At 36.0% G+C, this 20,223-nt stretch overlaps 2 protein-coding genes across 12 annotated transcripts in view; one reads left to right on the forward strand and one right to left on the reverse strand.

Annotated features, from left to right (window-relative positions):
- LOC101899622 (supervillin) overlaps nucleotides 1–20,223 on the reverse strand; it is a 668,298-nt gene that overhangs the window by 328,922 nt on the left and 319,153 nt on the right. The gene's annotated exons all lie outside the window — the stretch shown is intronic.
- Nucleotides 14,706–16,609, forward strand: LOC101898938 (uncharacterized). The gene is made up of 3 exons (XM_005178995.4): nucleotides 14,706–14,831; nucleotides 14,905–15,087; nucleotides 16,222–16,609. The coding sequence occupies exons 1-3, from the start codon at nucleotides 14,804–14,806 to the stop codon at nucleotides 16,377–16,379; spliced, it is 369 nt and encodes a 122-aa protein (XP_005179052.2). The 5' UTR covers nucleotides 14,706–14,803; the 3' UTR covers nucleotides 16,380–16,609.

Here is a 20,223-nt window from a genome sequence, read left to right on the forward strand (position 1 = left end):
ACCTGTGAGAATATCACTATCTGCAAAAAAAAACAAAACCCACATGAATGTGCCAACCAGACCACCAGCTGATGTGGGGAATGGCGAAAGGGCAAGTATATGTATTATATATAAAAAGGTTTTTGCTTTTGGCTAAGCTTAGGCAGATTTGTTTGTCTTTTTAGGGTTTCAACACAATTTAAATGCTTTTTTGAAATTTTTGCAAAAAAATTTTTGATGAAAATGCAAAAAATGTGATATTTTCGACCTGCTTTTAGTCAAAGGAAAATGAAAGAGTAAAAAAGCTATAATTTCGGCCTGGCCGAACACCAATTGGGGGGAATTTGGCAATATTCAAAAAAAAAAATCCGTTAAAAATTCTATAAAAATTTTAAAAATACCGAATTAGGGTCTATACGACGACGTGGACCTGCATAGGCAACTTTTGTCATAAGCCATTACAATATTCAAATGCGAAACTTGAAAAAAGGTGAATTATAGCTAAAATCATCAAAATTCCAAATGCAGGGAGGTACGGTTATATTGGGGCTGTACGAAGACGTGGACTTACACAGACAATTTTCTGTCAAAGGCTGTAGGATCCGTCACGAAATTCAAATGCCAGATTTGAAACAATTCCGGTGAATAATGTGGCTAAAATTATCAAAATACCCAATGTAGGAAGGTACCGTTATATAGAGGCTATATGAAGACGTGGACAGGCACAGACAATTTTCTGTCATAGGCTGTAGTATCCATTAAGAACTTCAAATACCAATTTTAAATAGAACCGGTAAGTAATAAAAGGGTACCGTTATATGGGGGCTATACAAAGACGTGGACCTACATGGCCCATTTTCTGTCTTATGCTGTAGTATCTATTACGAACTTCGAATACCGGATTTGAAACAATTCCGGTATATAATGTCGCTAAAATCAACAAAATACCGAATATCGGGAGGTACGTAGGCTATGCGAAGACATGGACCTGCATGGACAGTTTTCTGTCATAGGCTGTAGCATCCGTTATGAAGTTCAAATACCAAATTTGAAACAATTCCGGTGAGTAATGTAGCTAAAATCATCACAATACCGAATATCGGAAGGTACCGTTATATGAGGGTTATACGAAGACGTGGGCCTGCCCAGACAATTTTCTGTCTTTGGCTGTAGTATTCATAACGAACTTCAAATACCAAATTTGAAACAATTCCGGTGAATAATGTCACTTAAATCACCGAACATGGGGGTACCGTTATATGGGGGATATACAAAAACTTGGACCTATATGGCTTATTTTCAATACCAAAAGTCCTGCAGACAACCTACTTAATTTCGTTCGGAAGCTAGAGTGATTTCCACAGACGGTCGGACGGACATCGCTTAATCGACATAGAATTTTATGCTGATCAGGAATATATATACGGGGTGAGATGAAAAAACTGCAACAAAGTAAAACGCCATAATTTTTAAATTTTTTTTAAATTTTATTGAATGAAAGCAAAAAATGTCGGAAGAAAAATCAAATTTTCGAATAATTTTCGAATTGGTCACCTTTGGCACGAATTATGGCCTTCAAACAGCCAATGAAATCGTCACACGCTGCCCGAATGTTGCTTTGCCTTTGGCATTTTTAGTTCCAATCTTGTCCTCCTAAATATTCCAAACACAATGGTCCAATCTGGAGATACCAATAGTTGATATTCGGAGATTTTTGTGGCCATTGTGCGCTGGAAATGAAGCGAGGAACCTCATTTTGTGACCATTCTTGGGTGGCGCGTGCTGAGTGCGATGGTGCTAAATCCTGTTGGAATGTCCAAGGTCTGCGCCCAAAATGTTTGTGTGCCCAAAGCTTTTATACACCCTCCAGAATATTTTCGCGATAATATTCGGCATTTGATACGAGCGGAAAGCGACCATCGGCTGTTATGGAGGCCCACACCATCACCATGGCCGGAGAAGGTACATCATTTCAGCTGACCTCTTTGGAAAGTAAACACGATCATTTGTTTGTTTACAAACTGCTGGACAACGAAAATGACAGTAGTCTGAAGTTGGTTGAAGTTTTTTTATCTAACCCTGTATGTCATTTGATACAGCAAAACGATGCTTAATCAAAATAATGATTTTAGACCCTAAGTCCCGTTGGACCAAATCCGTTTCAGTACATTTTAAGTCGATCAAACTTGGTTTATCCTAATATTGTTGTCAGTATTAGATCGAGTTCGGGTACCTCCCCCCGCACAAATGGTCAACATTTTCAAAGAATATAATTTACCTCATAGAACAAGAATGGGTAGCTCAAGTTTAAGGTCAGGTCAGAAAATGGACAATATCGGCCCACAACATCAAGTACCATCCCCACTAAAGGGCCAAAAATTTTGAATACTTATAACTTTTATAAAATTCAAAATAAGCATCTGATAATATTCAAACTCTGCATATCCCAATATTTTTATAAACGCTACACTCATTCCGGTACACCCTCACAAGGGGTAAAAAAATTTAAATTAGCAAAACTTCGTAAAATGCGAATTGAGCATCCAATTCTGTAAAAATTTTACACCTCTCAATATTTCTAATAAAACAAGACCTGGTCTAAATGTGGAATATATAGGACCACTCCTTCTTGTAAGCACGAAGTGGATTTAGTAGTACTTTTAGCACTTTTAGATCAAAACCCCAAATATGTTTCGAGTTTTCAGTTCAAAATTTTTTATGGTCTTTAAAGGTCATGACGATATACAAAGGGACCCCAATACTTTGCGATATATTCCGCAAAAATTTAAATATAGTGCCACTTAAAAAAAAAAAAGAAAATGGGCTATGCTGATCCACTTTTTGGTATATTCCCTATAGTAAGTATTTCTAAGTATTTTTACGTTTACGTTATATTTTCCATTGCCAAATCAGCAGCTTAACTCAAATTCACACCCAGGCAGGCTCCGTCCAGGAGAGAGAAAATAACGCTGGAACACTCCCAGATTCAATGTATGGTAATGACTCGACTCCGCTGTCTTGAATGAAATTAACAGGAATATTATAAATTTTTAGCTCTCTGTGAAGTTCTTACTTCCCCTCAGAAGGAGCGATGAGCTAATTTTTCAATTATTTTTTACAATAATATTTCAGCTACATTTTACTTTCCATTTTCATTAGTTTGTTTCATACACCACACCATCGCCTGAATTTTATAAAAGCTAAAAGTGCTCAATTCTACCAACCTTAATCTTAGGGAATTAACCTCAAAACCATGTCGCACCAAATTGTCGATCTAATTGACACTTGCAATTGAAATCGATTAATTGAATAAAATTAAATCTCATTACCTTAACCTTGACATGAATACAGGTGTAGTGGTTGTAGCAGTAGGAGGAAAGCGCCCGCCTCTGCAGCTCAATTGTATTGGCACCCACATTTAACACTTTAAGAATAATCGCTGCCAAGTTTTTTTTAAAGTCAAATTGGACTTTGTTTATTTGTCTTTTATTTCTCATTCTTTATTTTGAATTTAGGCTGTCAATGTAAAAGGTAAATAAAAAACCAAAAATGTTTTTTTTTTAATTCAAACCAATTTCTGTTGAATGACAGTGGGAACTAATATCAATCATATCGCGGCAAAATTTCAAATGAAAGATCTTTTTCATGAAAACGTATAGGCCCATCCGATTTTTATGATAGGGAATCAATTTTAGATAAATCCCGTTATAATCGCGTCTATAAAGTTTATTTGTTATGTAAATTGATTTTTAACATTTTATTATTAACATTTTTATAGCAGACTTTTAAGCGCACCCAACAATTTTTAAAATTAAACGAAACGCTATACTTCATAAAATGTATACTTTATAATGCTATATAATATACAAATATTATTTTTTATTGCATTTATACTATGAATGTATTAAAAGCATTTCCTTTCAAAAAAAAACCTTACGAAACGCCTAAAAATATGTTATTAAAATGCTTAACAGAAAAAGTAACATTACATAGGACTCTAATATTATGTGTATATTAGCCTTAAGATTTCCATACACGACAGTTTGGTCTAAAATTCTGAACCTGTGTCCCTCCTTCTCTTCCTCCTATATATAAATCGGTTGTTGTGTTACAACATTTTCGTTTCTAATCCAATTCAATTCAGCTGCCTCTCTCGTGTCTGGTGTTATTTTTTGTTAGCTGTCGATTTTTTTGCGGTCACATTTTTGTCGCATGTTTTTGGTTGAGTTTTCTTTTTGCTTTTTTTTTGTCAAATGTTTGTTTTTCGTTCAGAGATGGGAATTTTTTTATTATATTTTCTTTAACTAATTTTAATTTACAAACAAAAGAGAAAAAAAATACTTAAAAAAAAAACAAGTAAAAAAAACATTAAGTTCGGGTCGAACTTTTAAGACCCTCCAGCTTTGGGTAGAGAAAATATTTTTTTATAAAAGAATCTGAATTCAAACGTGTTTCACATTAAACTGCAAATACCAGTAAAACTGTTTGGATAATGCTGTGACACTTTTCAAAAAATCATAAACCAATGTTTCGACAAATCCATGGATAAATGTGGCAAACATCATGAAAATACCAGCACCGTGGACGTTGACGAATACATACAATGTTTCGCCACCTGAACTAGAACCCATTATGATCAATTTTTAGACTAATCCATGGATTATCTGGCAGAAATCACCAAAATACCGAATATCGACAAACAAAAGGGTGGGCCTATATTTTCGCCAACGGATCTAGGATCTAATATGAACTACAAATACCAATTTTTAGACCAATCCGTAAAAAAATGTGGCAGAAATCATCAAAAGCCTGAAAATCGGGAGGTACCATTATGTGGAGGCTACGAGCAAACGTGGACCTATATATTCTATGTTCCGCCACCGGATCTAGAACCCATTGCGAAATACAATTACCAACTTTTGGACAAATTCGTGAAAAAAATGTGGCAAAAATCGACAAAATACCAAATATCGGAAGGTACTGTTATATAACGGCTATTCCAAAACGTGGACCGATATATCTCATTTCCAATACCAACTAACCTAGACACAATGCTAATTACGAATAGATACACTAAATTGGGTCTACGACGAATATTTGGGGATTTAACAAACGAAATTACAAAGTTAATATACCCTCCTTTTCAAGGTGGAGAATATCAAAATACCGAATATCCGAAGGTACCGTTATATAGGGACTATATGACAACGTGGACCTATAGAGAAAATATTCGACCACCGGAGTTAGAACCCATTACCAACTCTAGTTACCAAATTTAAGAAAAATCTGTTGAAAGTGTGGCCAAAATGACCAAACTACCGAATATCAGGAGATACCGTTATATTGGGGCTATACGAAAACGTGGACCCAATGTTGTGTCACCACAGGTAGAACCCGCTACAAACTCCGTGGAAAAACACGGAATATCGGGAGGTACCGTTATATGGCGGTTATACCAAAACGTGGACCGATATATCTCATTTACAATACCAACCGTCCAAGATACTACAGAAATTGTTGTGCCAAATTGTGGAGCTCTACGTCACAGACAGACGGACATCGTTAAATCGACTTAGAATCTTATGCTGATTGTGAATATCTATACTTCTATATAGCAAGTCGCATTTATTTACCGATTATGATGAAATTTTCTAAACAATACTTGTTTGGCCCAAGGACGAAACCTATTGAATTGAAAATGATAGATGTAGCTCCCATATATATCTTCAACCGATTTCGGGTTAATTGTACACCAAATGGCTAATATCAATCCAAATGACGTGCATTTCGGCACATCCCACCGAATGCAATCTAGAAGCAAGTACATCACATTTGGAGAACATCGGTTCAGATATAGCTATAGCCCCCATGTATATGTTTCATCCTATTTGGTGTTTAAGCCCCTCAAATTCGTAATATGCATTTGACAACAATGATATTTGATACCAAATATCTTACAGAGAGCTCGGATATACCTCTGCTAAATGTAATCAAGATCGGTTCAGATTTCGATATAAGTCCCATATATATCTTCAACCGATTTCGGGATAATTGTGCACCAAATGGCCAATATATGTCAAGAAGTTCTGAATTTTGGTGCATGCGACCAAAGTAGAAAAGTTGAAATAAGTACATCAAACTTGGAGAAAATTGGTTTAGATATATCTATAGCAGAAATGGTTCGAAAAGTAGAGAAGCGACTTGATCGAAACCCACGTCGCAGTGTCCGAAAAATGGCTCGTGAGCTGAACATATCCATATCGCAATATTCCATTCGGCAAATATTGAAAAGTGAACTTGGGGTAAAGTCATTGAAATTCCAAAAAACAGCAATAGCTTACACCGCAAAAGAAGGAAAATAGACTCAAAAGAGCCAAAGAGTTGCATCACTTGGCCGAAAATGGTGAACTGCCGAATTTGGTTTTCTCCGATGAGAAAACATTCGTTGTCCAGCAGTTTGTAAGCAAACAAAATGATTGTGTTTTGTCAGCTTGCCAAAGAGGTCAGCTGAAAATGTGCACCTTCGGTTGGCCACCAGAACTGAAGCGCCTGCCATGGTGATGGTGTGGACCGCCATAACAGCCGATGGTCGCTCTCCACTCGTATTAATCGGCCGTGGCATCAGAATAAATGCCGAATATTATAAAGAAAATATTCTGGAGATATTAAAGCCTTTGGCACGCAAAGATTTTGGTTACAAATGAGGCTCCTCGCTTCATTTTCAGCGCACAGTGGCCACAAAAAACTCCGTATTTTGGAAAGCAAGGCTAGCACTATAAAATACTAAAATGCCGATCACCTGAAGCAAGCGCTTCGCCGGAAATGGACCAAAATACCGCAGAGCAACATTCGGGTAGCGTGTGACGGTTTCATTGGCCGTTTGGAGGCTATAATTCGAGCCAAAGGTGACCAATTCGAAAATATCTAAACTTGTTCTAAAAATTGATGCTATCTCCGACATTTTTGCGTTCATTTAACAAAATTAAATTTATTGCAGGTTTTTTATCTCACCCTGTCTAGTCGGCACAGCCAGACTTTTGAATTTTCCTTACTGGTTTATTTTCATAGAAGCCTAAAAGTAGGCAATGTAAAAACGGAATTTTCACCTGAGTTTTTGACTTATTTTATAAAACTGTGAAATGTGCAATAAACGGTGAATCTTTATTAAATTTTATTCCCCGACTAATGACTATTAAAGCAAACAGCCTCAATCGGTCGAAACCTTTGATATTTTCATATATCTGTAAAGTAAAAAATTAAAGCTTTATGTTTTCCATCTCTGATTTATTTCCCATCATTGTCGTTGCTGTTGTTTAGTTTTGGTAAGAATTATATAAAATTAAACTAATTGTATTTTATTCTATTCTATTATATGTTTTTTTCTGTTATACCTGTTTTTTGCCTGTCATTGTTGGGTTTCGTGCCCAAAAATTAGAGCGAACGAAAAAAAAAGAAAGAAAGAAAAAATAGGTATCGAGGTAGAATTTTATTTTTTTACCTATTAACGGCCCCAAATTGAACATGACATACATATTTAGGTTTCGTGTGTTTGTTTGTTTTTGATACAAATCAAATTGATTTGTTCCAATCTGTAATGTTTATTGTTAAAATATCCACAAGGAGGTGGACACAAGGCGGACATGTGGCATGAACGGTTGACAAAACAAAAGGAAGCGATGTGAATGTGAAATGTGTTGTGGGCGTTAATTGTCGCATGGGTCATTATTGAGTTATTAACATATAATTTGGTTTCATTATTTTGATTGGTTCACTAGGTCCCTTTATATAATTGTACTTTGGAAACACAAAAAAAAAACAAGTAAAATAATATCAGTCGGTTTTGCCGACAACATTTTACCCTCAGCCTTGGGTTATGATTTTTCAAACTATTGGCTCTTTATATTGACCAATTCATATCTGATCTAAGACTGATAAAAATATTACAACGTGACAGATTGGGACAATATCGACTACTTCCTATACTTTATATGAGATATGAGCAAAATTTAGGAAAATGTTGAAATATGCGTGAGGTAACATATAAAGCGGACCGAAGTATTCTAGTTTCATACTTCATCTGATACAGATAAAAATAATGATATGTGCAAAATTTAAAGGAAAACGAACATTTATATCCAATTTTATGCGAAATCATAAATTTGATAAAAATCACATATTCATATCAGATTTCGCAAGCTATGACAGATACAATTATTGGAAATTGTAACCCTTTGTGAGTGAGGTAACAGAAGGGGTTGACAGATATATTTCATCTTCACAACAGATGTCGTGTTAGCAAAAATATTCATATGTGTGAGATTTTAAGAGAGTTGGATGCTTATTCCGCGTTTTATGAGCGTTTTGTTTCTCAAAAATTTGAACCTTTTGTAGAGGAAGTAAGGGTTCATCTGTACCATCTTTATAACAGATCTTGTGTTAGTGGTAATATTGAGATATACCAAGTCCGAATGGAATCAGCTATTGATTTAATATTAAACATTTTTTTTTCTTTGTGGGGGAGGTACCAGAAGAAATGGCCCGATATCGACAATCTTTCTAACAGATCTTGTGCCGATAGAAATATTGAGATGTACTCAAGTTTCACGTTTTATAAGCTTCATGATATTTCAAAATTTGACCCTTTGTGGGAAGTGATGAGATGTGTACAATTTTAAGAGAACCGGATGCTTATTTCGGATTTTATGCTCGTTTTGGTTATTCAAAACGTTGACCCTTTGTGGGGGTAGTACCAGAAGAAATGGTCCGAGCTCTACCATCTTTACAACAGATCTTGTGTTGATGGAAATATTGTGATGTACCATGTCTGGATGGTATCGGATGTTAATTTCGTGCTTTATGAGCTTCATGGATATTTTGACACTTTGTGGGGGAGGTACCAAAAGGAGTAGATCGATATTTTCCATCTTCACACAAGACCTTGGTTTAATGAAAATATTGTGATATATTGTGATTTGAAGACAATCGAACGATTATGTCACATTTTATAAGAGTTATAATTATTCACAATTTTGACCCTTTGTGAGGGAGGTACAAGGAGAAAGTGTACGATCACTCCCATCTTTATAACAGATCTTGTGTTGATGGAAATGTTCAGATGTACCAAGTCTGAATGGAAACGGATGTTTATTTTGCGTTTTATGAGCTTTACGGGTATTTACAATTTTGAACCCTTTGTGGGGGAGGTACCAGAAGGAGCGCGCCGATATTTCCCCTCTTCACACCAGATCATGCAATGTGCGAAATTTGAAGAGAATCGGTACATTATGTCGCATTTTATAAGAGTTATAATTATATAACGTTTTGACCCTTTGTGGGGCAGGTACTTGATAAAGTGGACCAATCTTGTCTATTTTCGCACTTGACCTAGCACTGAGGCAAATATTAGGATTTGCAAAATTGGATAAAAATCGTATTATTCTTTCTCTTTCTGTGCAGTAAAACATTTTTTTTAAGAGAAGGAGTGGACCGACAAAAATATTGCGATGTACCAAGTGTGGATAAACTCGGATACTATGCACCAACCAGACATACGGTCGTACTTTTGAACACCTCTATATCGACTCCAAATGTCTCGAAACGGATTTGAGATAAAGAGACTCAGGGTCTAAAACCGTTATTTCAATGAGGCACGTTTTAGCCGTATCAAATTATATACACCCTATCTAGCCATACGGCTGAGTTTATAAAAAATGTGTGACCATTCACAAATTATTGACTATTCTTGGGAAATGTACCAGAGGAAGTGGGCCTATAGTTTTAAGTGCCTGACCTAAGTGTGAGACAATTATTACGAGGTCAGAAGTTTGAAAACTCATAATTCATATATGTATTTAAAAGTATGGACCGATACATTCCATATAGGGTAAGTGTGCCTAAGTTCGGCATGTCCCAGTAGTTGGCACTTTTTATTTTTAAGCCCTAATAAATGAAACTATTATAACTAAATGTATTTTGTTTACTTCAAATATATTGTCACCCATCTTTGTGTACAATTTCGCTAAGAAGAGATGATTTATTCTAATAAAAATTAAATTTTTGTCTGTGAAGGTCCTCAACAATCCATATTCTTAAGAAAAGTACAATAAAGACTTCGAACCAGTTTAACTAAACAAAAATATTATATTTTAATGAAGTAATTTATTTTTATTATTAATTATTCTCACAAAAAATCAGTATGCAAGTGGTGCCGACTACTGGCAAAAAGGCATTGTTTTAATAAAACTACAAATTTATGAAATTTAATAAAAAGTTATTAAAACTTTATTTATAATTGCAAAAACTATACAATATTTCGATTCTGAATAAATTAACTTTGTAATAATTAAAAAGTTCCACTCAGAATGGTGAGCGCAAATCCTAAAAGTGCCGACTACTGGTACACTTACCCTACTGTTGGTTTAGAAATTACTACGAACTATTTATTTTCAATTCATGAAAATTAGGATCAGTAAAAATTTCTTTAGTTCTAAGGAACCTTAGGGGGGGGGAGAATATACCTTAGGGATATTTTTTCAATTTTTCGGAAAATACGATATTTTTTAGAACACGCATTATGTATATACAATGATTCCCAAGCGTTGTTCGTTTGTAAGACGATTCATGGTAAGAATATAGGCCAAACCGAAGACATTTAACAGTGAAACAAAACACGAAACGTGCGTGAGCTGTTTATACCAGTGTTGCCAAAAACAAAATAGCTAAAAAATTCCCCTTTATTATTGACAACGTTCAAATGAAAAAAAATCTTAGCCTGGTCTTTCAACTTTAATTGCTAAACAATTATTAAATTGATTTTTAAGAAATAAAAATTGAAAAAAAAAATATTTTTGTTCGTTCAAAAGTTGAGTTTCCAGAAAAGCCGATATCAATAACGAAGGGTCAAATATCGCCACATTTCTGCCGGTATTCCATGATTATACTCTCTTTTTGGAAGAATTATGAATCCGTTTTTCATTTACGCGAAAAGTTGCTTAAAAGTTTTGATCGAATGGAAAACTAAAAAATATTTTCTAAGATCAAAACGCCCTTTTCAAAAATACCACACAGATTTCTTTAAAAAAACAAAACTAAAATTTTTATAAAACTCCATAGAGTTTTTATAAAAAATCAGAAAAGTCATTTCATAGCAGAACAAAAAAGGAAATCCTATAAAAGACTAAATTTGTGCCTTTTTTAAATAAGTCTTAAAGGTGAAAAAGTGTATTTAATTTTTTTTACCAATATATGGTAGTATTTTTTAGACGATTTCTATAATCAGAAGATTTCCAAAGAGTCTTTGACAATGTGTATTTATTTTTGCCACAAACGCGCTTAATTTGATTCATGGTCGCCTGCCCTGAAACCCTTGCAATAACCATTTAACACCTCTTTCTCTCTCTCTTTTTTTACCATTGAAAGTGATTATTTAAAATGATTTTGTCACATTGTAACAAGTGTCCACACACAATGTGTTTTTTTTTTGACGTGACATACAAAAAATGATTACGTGTTGACTTGTAGGTGTCGAAGGCGGCGGCGTCATTAGAAGAAACCTCATAAAAACCCCATCAACAAAGTCTGTTTGCCGAAAACAGACATTTCTCAAAGAGGCAAAAGAACAAGAAACAGATTTTGTAAATATCACACGAGTACTCGGAAATGAGTAGTTTTCTAATTTATTAAATACATATTGTGTGTATATTGGGGTGGATCTAGGAAAATAAAACATTTATGCAAATCTATTTTGAGGTGCTTAATTAGTACTCAGAGCTCTGTGAAATGTGAACTGAGACGGTTTTTAGACTTAGCAAGCAAAAATTTGGGACAAAATGTCTGTGAGATTGTTTCTCACAACAATTCCCGACGGAATGATGACCTCAATTGAAACAAATTCTAATATGAGGTATGCATTTATGGTAATTTGAAATGCTATCCAAAACTTCTTCAGAATTTTTTATGGAATTTTCTGATTTTTCTTATAGTTAGGGCCAATAATATAGATGTATACCCTCCAGCAATATTCAATTATTTAAATATATAGAGTAGGAATGCACCAATATAGCTCATTTCGTATCGGACCTAAATAACTGTGATATGAATATTGCGACGTGCCAAATGTGCATGAGGTACCTGATATTGTCGACCGAAGCATTCCATTTTCATGCTGCATCTAATACCGATGAAAAATATTGGTATGGGGGAGATATCAGAAAGAGTGGACCGATATATCCCATCTTCACAGCAGAAATAATGTATTAGTAGAAATGTAATGTGAACCAGATGCCTAATTCGGATTTTATGATTGTATTGGTTATTCAAATCTTTGTCCCCTGTGGGGGAGGTACCAGAAGGAATGATCCGATATATATCATTTTTATAACAGATCTTGTGTTGATAGAAATATCAAGATGTGTCAAGTTTGAATGGAATCGGATGGTCATTTCGCGTTTTATGAACTTTATGGATATTCAAAATTTGTACCCTTTCTGGGGGAGCTACCAGAAGGAGTAAACCGACATAGGGCATCTTCACACCAGACCCTGGGTTAATAAAAATATTGTGATGTGTGTAATTTCAAGGCAATCGCTTACATCACATTTTCTAAAACTTATAATTATTCAAAAATTTGACCATTTGCGGCAGAGGTACCTTATGGAGTGGACCGATATTTTCCATTTTCGTACCTTACTTAGCTCTTATGCAAATAGTAGGATATACAAATTTGGAGCAAAATCGAATTATCGTTTAACTTTCTGTGCAGTATTTTTTTTTTTGAAAATTTCTAACTTTTATGAGGGAGGTACTAGAAGAAATGGTCCGATGTATACCATCTCCGATCTCGATTTAAGTTTCATAATAATATTTCGATGTACCAAGTTTGGACTAAATAGGATACTCTCTTCAAGAGTTATCGGCGCACTAGCCAAACTGACAGACATACGTACGAACGGACATCGCTCGATCGACTACAAATATCCTGAAACTGATTTGGTCCAAATAGACCTAGAGTCTAAAATTCGAAGCCATTGCTGGATCTTATATACCATCGGTAATCTAAATATCAAAATTCAGAATTTATTCTCTATCCCTTCACCATATACAGGATGATATGAAAAATCTGCAACAACTTCAGACTGCTGGCATTTCTAAGCCACTCGTCCGACAGCTGCTAAAATTATTCCAGTGACAGGTCACTGGTTACAAGCGCACAAAAGCATTTTGTTGAGAATATTCCAAAAAAAAAGTAATTCGTGATGGAATTCGAGCGTGATAGTGTGATTTCTTTATATTTGGCTGGAAAACCACAAGTGGCTACCGTTAGACCAGCTCAGCATTTAAATGTGAATAAATCTGTTGTGTCTCGAAACATCGCTCGTTACCGTGATACTGGTAGCGTAGCCCGACGTCAAGGAAGTGGACGGAAGAAAGCACCAACACCAGCAGAAATGGTTCGAAAAGTAAAGAAGCTACTTGATCGAAACCCGCGTAGCAGTGACCGAAAAATGGCTCGTGAGCGGAACATATCGCAATATTCTATTCGGCAAATATTAACAAATGAGCTGGGGGTAAAGCCATTGAATTTTCAAAAAGTGCAAGAGCTTACACCGCACCACAAAAGAAAGTACACTCAAAAGAGCTAAAAAGTTGCTTCGCTTGGCCGAAAGTGGTGAACTGCCGAATTTGGTTTTCTCCGATGGGAAAATATTCTTTGTCCAGCAGTTTGTAAACATAAAAGCTGATCGTTTTCACTTGCCAAAGAGGTCAGCTGAAAATGTGCACCTTCGGTTGGCCACCAGAACTCAACCGCCAGCCATTGTGATTGTGTGGGCCGCCATAACAGCCAATGGTCGCTCTCCGCTCGTATTTATCGACCGTGGCATCAGAATAAATGCCGAATATTATCGCCAAAATATTCTGGAGGTTTAAAGCCTTGGACACGCAAACATTTTGGCCGCAGACCTTGGACATTCTAACAGGACTCAGCACCATCGGACTCGGCACGCGCGACTCGAAAATTGTTACAAAATTAGGTTGCTCGCTTCATTTCCAGCGCACAATGACCACCAAAATCTCCGGATACCAATCCGTTGGACTATTGTGTCTGGAGTATTTTGGAAGGCAAGGTTGGCACTAAAAAATACCAAAGTGTCGATCACCTCAAGCAAGCGCTTCGCTGAGAATGGTCCAAAATACCGCAGAGTAACATTCGGGCAGCGTGCGACGGCTTCATTGGCCGTTTGAAAGCCATAATTCGTCGCAAAGGTGACCAATTCGAACAAATCTAAACATAATCTAATATTTAATGCTATTTCCGACATTTTTTGCATTCCTTCAATAAAATTTAAAATAAAATTATAAATTATGGAGTTTGGCTTTGTTGCAGTATTTTTTATCTCACCCTGTATATAAGTGAAGATGAGTCAAGCCGTTAAAATTTTCAAAGATAACATCGCCCTAGTAAACTAGGGTCAAACTGTACCTGTAGTCGAATATGCTCTATAGGTGTTTGCAAATCCTTTGGTACTCTTTAATTTTTTTTATTAATTTTCGTTAAGAAAGGCTGAAACCAAATATAAGATTTTTTCACATCCATCCCCCGAAATATATTTGGTTTTTTCGAACATCCACTCTAATATAACAAACAATAATCTGCAAGACACATGTGTTCAATATTTACATACATTGTGGCCCGGAATAGGGTTCAATATCATGAACAAATAATATACAACATACTTCCAAGCACATAGCGGATACTATTTTCGCGGCAATACCCAAAAACCAGAAACAAGATACAATTTAGTTTCAAATCAAATGGACGCAGAAAATGTTCGGCAAAAGTATGGCGTTGTTGGGTAGGATACAAAACCAAAAATAATAGATAATAAAAAATATTTGAAAAAAAAAAATAAAATTTTCAAATTATAGTATTTTTAAGTGTGCTCTCATACAAATGTGTGGCGCCGGCCAGTAATGATTGCAAAGAACGCATACGCAAGACCTGCCGGCGAGAAGTTCAAAATCTATGCTATTTGGATACCGAGAGAGGATGTTTTCGACATTTTCAAAGCAACTGTGATATGGAAATTTCGGCGTGTAAAAATGAAATGGGTAAGCGTAAGGCAATATTTTTATATCCTCCACCATAGTATGAAGGGTATCTTAAGTTTGTCATTCCGTTTGTAACACCTCGAAATATACATTTTAGAACCCACAAAGTATATCTATTCCTGATCAGCATAAAATTCTATGTCGATGTAGCGATGTCCGTCCGTCTGTCGAAGTCACTCTAGCTTTTGAACGAATTGAAGTAGATTGATAAAATTTTACTCAATTGTATATTATGTCTACTTTTGGTATTGAAAATGGGCCATGTAGGTCCACGTTTTGATATAGCCCCCATGTAACTGTGCCTCCCGATATTCGGTATTTTAATTATTTTAGCGACATTATTCAGCGAAATTGTTTCAAATTTGGCATTTGAAGTTTGTAATGGATACTTCAGCCTAAGACAGAAAATTGCCTGTGCTGGTCCACGTCTTCGTATAGCCCCCATATAACTGTACCTCCCGATATTCGGTACTTTGTTGATTTTGGCGACATAATTAACCGGAATTATTTCAAATTTGGCATTTAAAGTTCGAAATAGATACTACAGCCTACGATAGAAAATTGTCTGTGCAGGTCCATGTCGTCGTATAGCCCCCATATAACGGTACCTCCCGATATTCGGTATTTTGATGATTTTAGCGACATTATTCACCGGAATTGTTTAAAATTTGGTATACGATGTTCTTGTGGATATTACAACATACAACAGAAAATTGTCTGTGCAGGTCCACATCTTCATATAGCCTCCATATAACGGTACCTCCCGATATTCGATACTGTGATGATTTTAGCGACATTGTTCACCTGAATTATTTCAAATTTGGTATTTGAAGTCCGTAGTGGATACTACAGCCTATGACAGAAAATTGTCTGTGCAGGTCCACGTCTTCGTATAGCCCCCATATACGGACGGGTACCTCCCTATATTCCTTATTTTTATGATTTTAGCGACATTTTTTATGATTTTAGCTACAAGATATTAACAGAATTTTTTAAGGGATTTTTTTGTTCCTGAGAATTGCCAAATTCGTTCCAAATAGTGGAGGGTATTCAAAGTTCGGCTCGGCCGAACTTACGGCTTTTTCTACTTGTTTTAAATTCAAAATCCTAATTATTTCTTTATTTTATTCCAAGTCTATGAAGCCTGGCCCGAAAAGTATTGTTCCTCGTTGCAGTTCATGTGCCAGGAAGAAATCGAAGAATACAACTGGCCACCCGATAACTTCTATCAACAGATTGAACACATACGCGATAATGCCACCAATCTATTTGAGGAAATGCTCGCTGGCTAATCGTTCCCAAGAATATTTGTTATGATATTTATTTTTTTAATTTTATTTTTTTTTTATTTCACATCAATACCAAACAAATAAACAATGGAATTCCATTTAGATGTTAAAAGCGTCATAAATTTAAAAATACAACAATTGTTTATAATCATCATCTGACACAAACACGCAAAATATGCCAATCTGATTTAATAAACCATAAACAACAAATGCGCGATACAAATCGCAAATGACGAAGATTTAGTTTTTCTTCACTTTTTTTCTGTGGATTCGGTTGAAATCAGTAGGAACTGAATGCTGACAGACAACACAGAAGACATTGAAATTGACATTTCAGTTGATTTTTGGTTGTGGGAGAAATCCGTTCAGTGCCAGTTTTGATGTTGTTGTTGTGCGTAAAGGAGAATGTCATTTTCTTCACTTATTTCGGTTTGTGTTTGTTGTTGGTTGCTCTGTGACAGACAAATTGGGTAATTGAACTGTCTGGGTGTAGTTCAAGTTCACTGGATGATGCTTGGAATTGAAATATTTTACTGCGAAAACTGAAGTATGGGCGGTGATTAATCATTTTAATGGCCACCATAATGGGATGTAGGGTTAGTCATTTAAGTTGGAAATTTTGGAACAAAAAAGCTGCAAGTTCGGCCCGGCCGAATAACCTCCACAATTTTGAACAAATTTGGTATTTTCAAAAATATAAAATCCGTTAAAAGTTCTGTTCAAACCTTAAAAATACCGAATGTAGCCGTTATATTAGGGTCTATACGACGACGTGGATCTGCATAGGCAAGTTTTGTCATAAGCGATTACAATATTCAAATGCGAAACTTTAAAAAAAATCGGTGAATAATGTCGCTAAAATCATCAAAATATCGAATATCGGGAGGTACCATTATATGAGGGCTATACGAAGACGTGGACCTGCCCGGATAATTTTCCGTCATAGGCTGTAGTATCCATTATGAACTTCAAATATCAAATTTGAAACATTTTCGGTAAATAATGTTGCTTAAATCACAGAAATACCGAAAATGGGGAGGTGCCATTATATGAGGGCTATACGAAGACGTGGACCTGTACAGACAATTTTCTGTCATAAGCTGTAGTATCCATTACGAACTTCAAATATTAAATTTTAAACAATTCCGATGAATAATGTCGATAAAATCACCAAAATACCGAATATCGGGAGGTACCGTTATGTGGGGGCTATACGAAGACGTTGACCTACACTGACAATTTTCTGTCATAAGCTGTAGTATCCATTACGAACTTAAAAAAACTAAATTTGAAACAATTCCGAATATCGGGAGGTGCCGTTAAATGGGGGCTATACGAAGGCGTGGACCTGCACGGACAATTTTCTGTCACAGGCTGTAGTATCCATTATGAACTTCAAATACCAAATCAGTAACATTTTCGGTAAATAATGTCGCTAAAATCATCAAAATACCGAATATCGGGAGGCACCGTTATTTGGGGGCTATACTAAAACGTGGACCTACATGGCCCCTTTTTCAATACCAAAAGTCCCAACTTACTTCATTTCGTTCGGAAGCTAGAGTGATTTCCGCAGACGAATGGACATCGCTTAATCGACATAGAATTTTATGCTGGTCAAGAAAGGCCTCTTTAGAGAAGCCTTGAAAGTCCTCTCTAGAGAAGTCATAAAGGGCGTCTCCAGAGAATCCATAAAAGGCGTCTCTAGAGAAGCCATAAAAGGCGCCTCTATAGACGGGATGAAAGGCGTCTCTAAAGACGTCATGAAAAGCGACTTCCCTATGCCATGAAAGGTCTCTCTAAAGACTCCCAGGAAGAGATACCTTCCACGGAGTCTATAGACGCCATGAAAGGCGTCTCTATAGACGCCATGAAGGGCGTCGCCATAGACGCCATGCAAGGCGTCTGCCATAGACGCAATGAAAGGCGTCTGCCATAGACGCCATGAAAGGCGTCTGCCATAGACGCCATGAAACGCTCTTCCCTAGACGCCATGAAAGGCGTCTTCCCTAGACGCCATGGAAGGCGTTTTCCATAGACGCCATGAAAGACGTCTGCCGTTAAATTCGTCTATACAGGGTGAGATAAAAAGTTAAAAACTGCAACAAAGTCAAACGCCATAATTTTTACAACTTTTTTCAAAATTGAATGAATAAAAGCAAAAAATATCGGAAATAGCATCCAATTTTAGAATTAGTTTAGATTTGTTCGAATTGGTCACCTTTGGCACGAATTATGGCCTTCAAATGGCCAATGAAACCGTCACACGCTGAACGAATGTTGCTCTGCGGTATTTTGGACCATTCCCGGCGAAACGCTTGCTTGAGGTAATTGACACTTTGTTTATTTTTAGTGCCAGCTTTGCTTTCCAAAATACTCCAGACACAATAGTCCAACGGTTTGGTATCCGGAGATTTTGGTGGCCATTGTGCGCTGGAAATAAAGCGAGGAACCTCATTTTGTAACCATGAAGAGCGTCTCCACAGACGTCTTGAAAGGCACTTCTCACAGAAGATTTGGAAGGTGTATCGACAGACGATTAGCAAGGCGTTCCCTTAGGCGATTATTTTTTAAAATGAACCACCCATAGTTGCTAACTGGGTCAGTTTGTATATGTATGTATGTTCCAATTAAAATAGTATGGCCACCACCGAATTGACCCATCATTAGTCTTATCATGAATGCTGAGCATATTTTCCGTCAAATTTATTTTTAGATTCCCATTAATTCGACTTCGGGACCAATAAAAAAGAAAGCATAAATTATTTGGCAAAATGTTCACACACATGTGTGTGCTGAAAAAAAGACATGACAGTGTCTATCATGCTACGGGGGAAATCACACCCGCACACATACTCTCCCCGTTTGCCAATTCAAAAAAATGGCTTTTCTCTGGCCGATGGAATTTTTCACTTATGTTCACTTAGGCTAAGTATCGGGACTTGTGGCTCGCTGCTAGAGGGGGTCTGTTTTGTGTTTTTTGTTTGTTTGATTATTTGCTACAATTATTTTTCAGTTGAATTTAAATAAAAATACAACAACAACAAAAATAATTTCAATAGCTAGACGGCGCACACTTATGTATGTACACATAAATACATACATATGTACATACATGCGTTCCCATTGGGAGGGCGTGAAGGTGTTCTACTCATAAGTGGAACAATGTCAATGATCTTTAAAAATAACAACAAATTGTTTTCAACATTCTATGCCACAGAAGATGAAGCAGAAAAAAAGCCACTGAATACGTATTGTAGCGATTTTCAATACGAATTCTTTTTCGAATTTGAATGAAAGGCATCCCTGAATGTATCTTTTGCAAAATCAACAAAAAACGAAAAAATATACAAAAATTGGCTACTGCGTCTTGATGAAATTTAAGATATGTATCTTCTGCTTGTCACATAAATAAAAACAGAAGATTTTTTTTTCGAAACATTTGGCCTCTAAACATTCAAAGAAAATCAATCTGGGCAAAATTAATGCATCAACGAAAAATAATGACATTTTTCTTGAAATTCTTGCTTTATACATTCGACAATATTACTGATAACGACGAGTACGAGAATTAGAGATAATGACGATTACGAGAATTTCAGTGGAAATTTTGAATCCTCCACCGAGTCAAAAATGGGTCTTGTTGGTCTCTTTTTTAAAATATGTATTATTATACAGGGTGAGATGAAATAACTGCAACCTACATCAGATTACTGCCATTTCTAAGCCACTCGTCCGACAGCTGTTAAAATTATTCCGGTGACAGCTCATTATATTGTTTACAAGCGTACAAAAGCATTTTGATGGGAATTCTCCAGAAAAAAAGTTATTCGTGATGGAATTCAAG

This window comes from Musca domestica, unplaced genomic scaffold (genome assembly GCF_030504385.1).
Source record: "Musca domestica strain aabys unplaced genomic scaffold, Musca_domestica.polishedcontigs.V.1.1 90, whole genome shotgun sequence".
NCBI lineage: Eukaryota > Metazoa > Arthropoda > Insecta > Diptera > Muscidae > Musca > Musca domestica.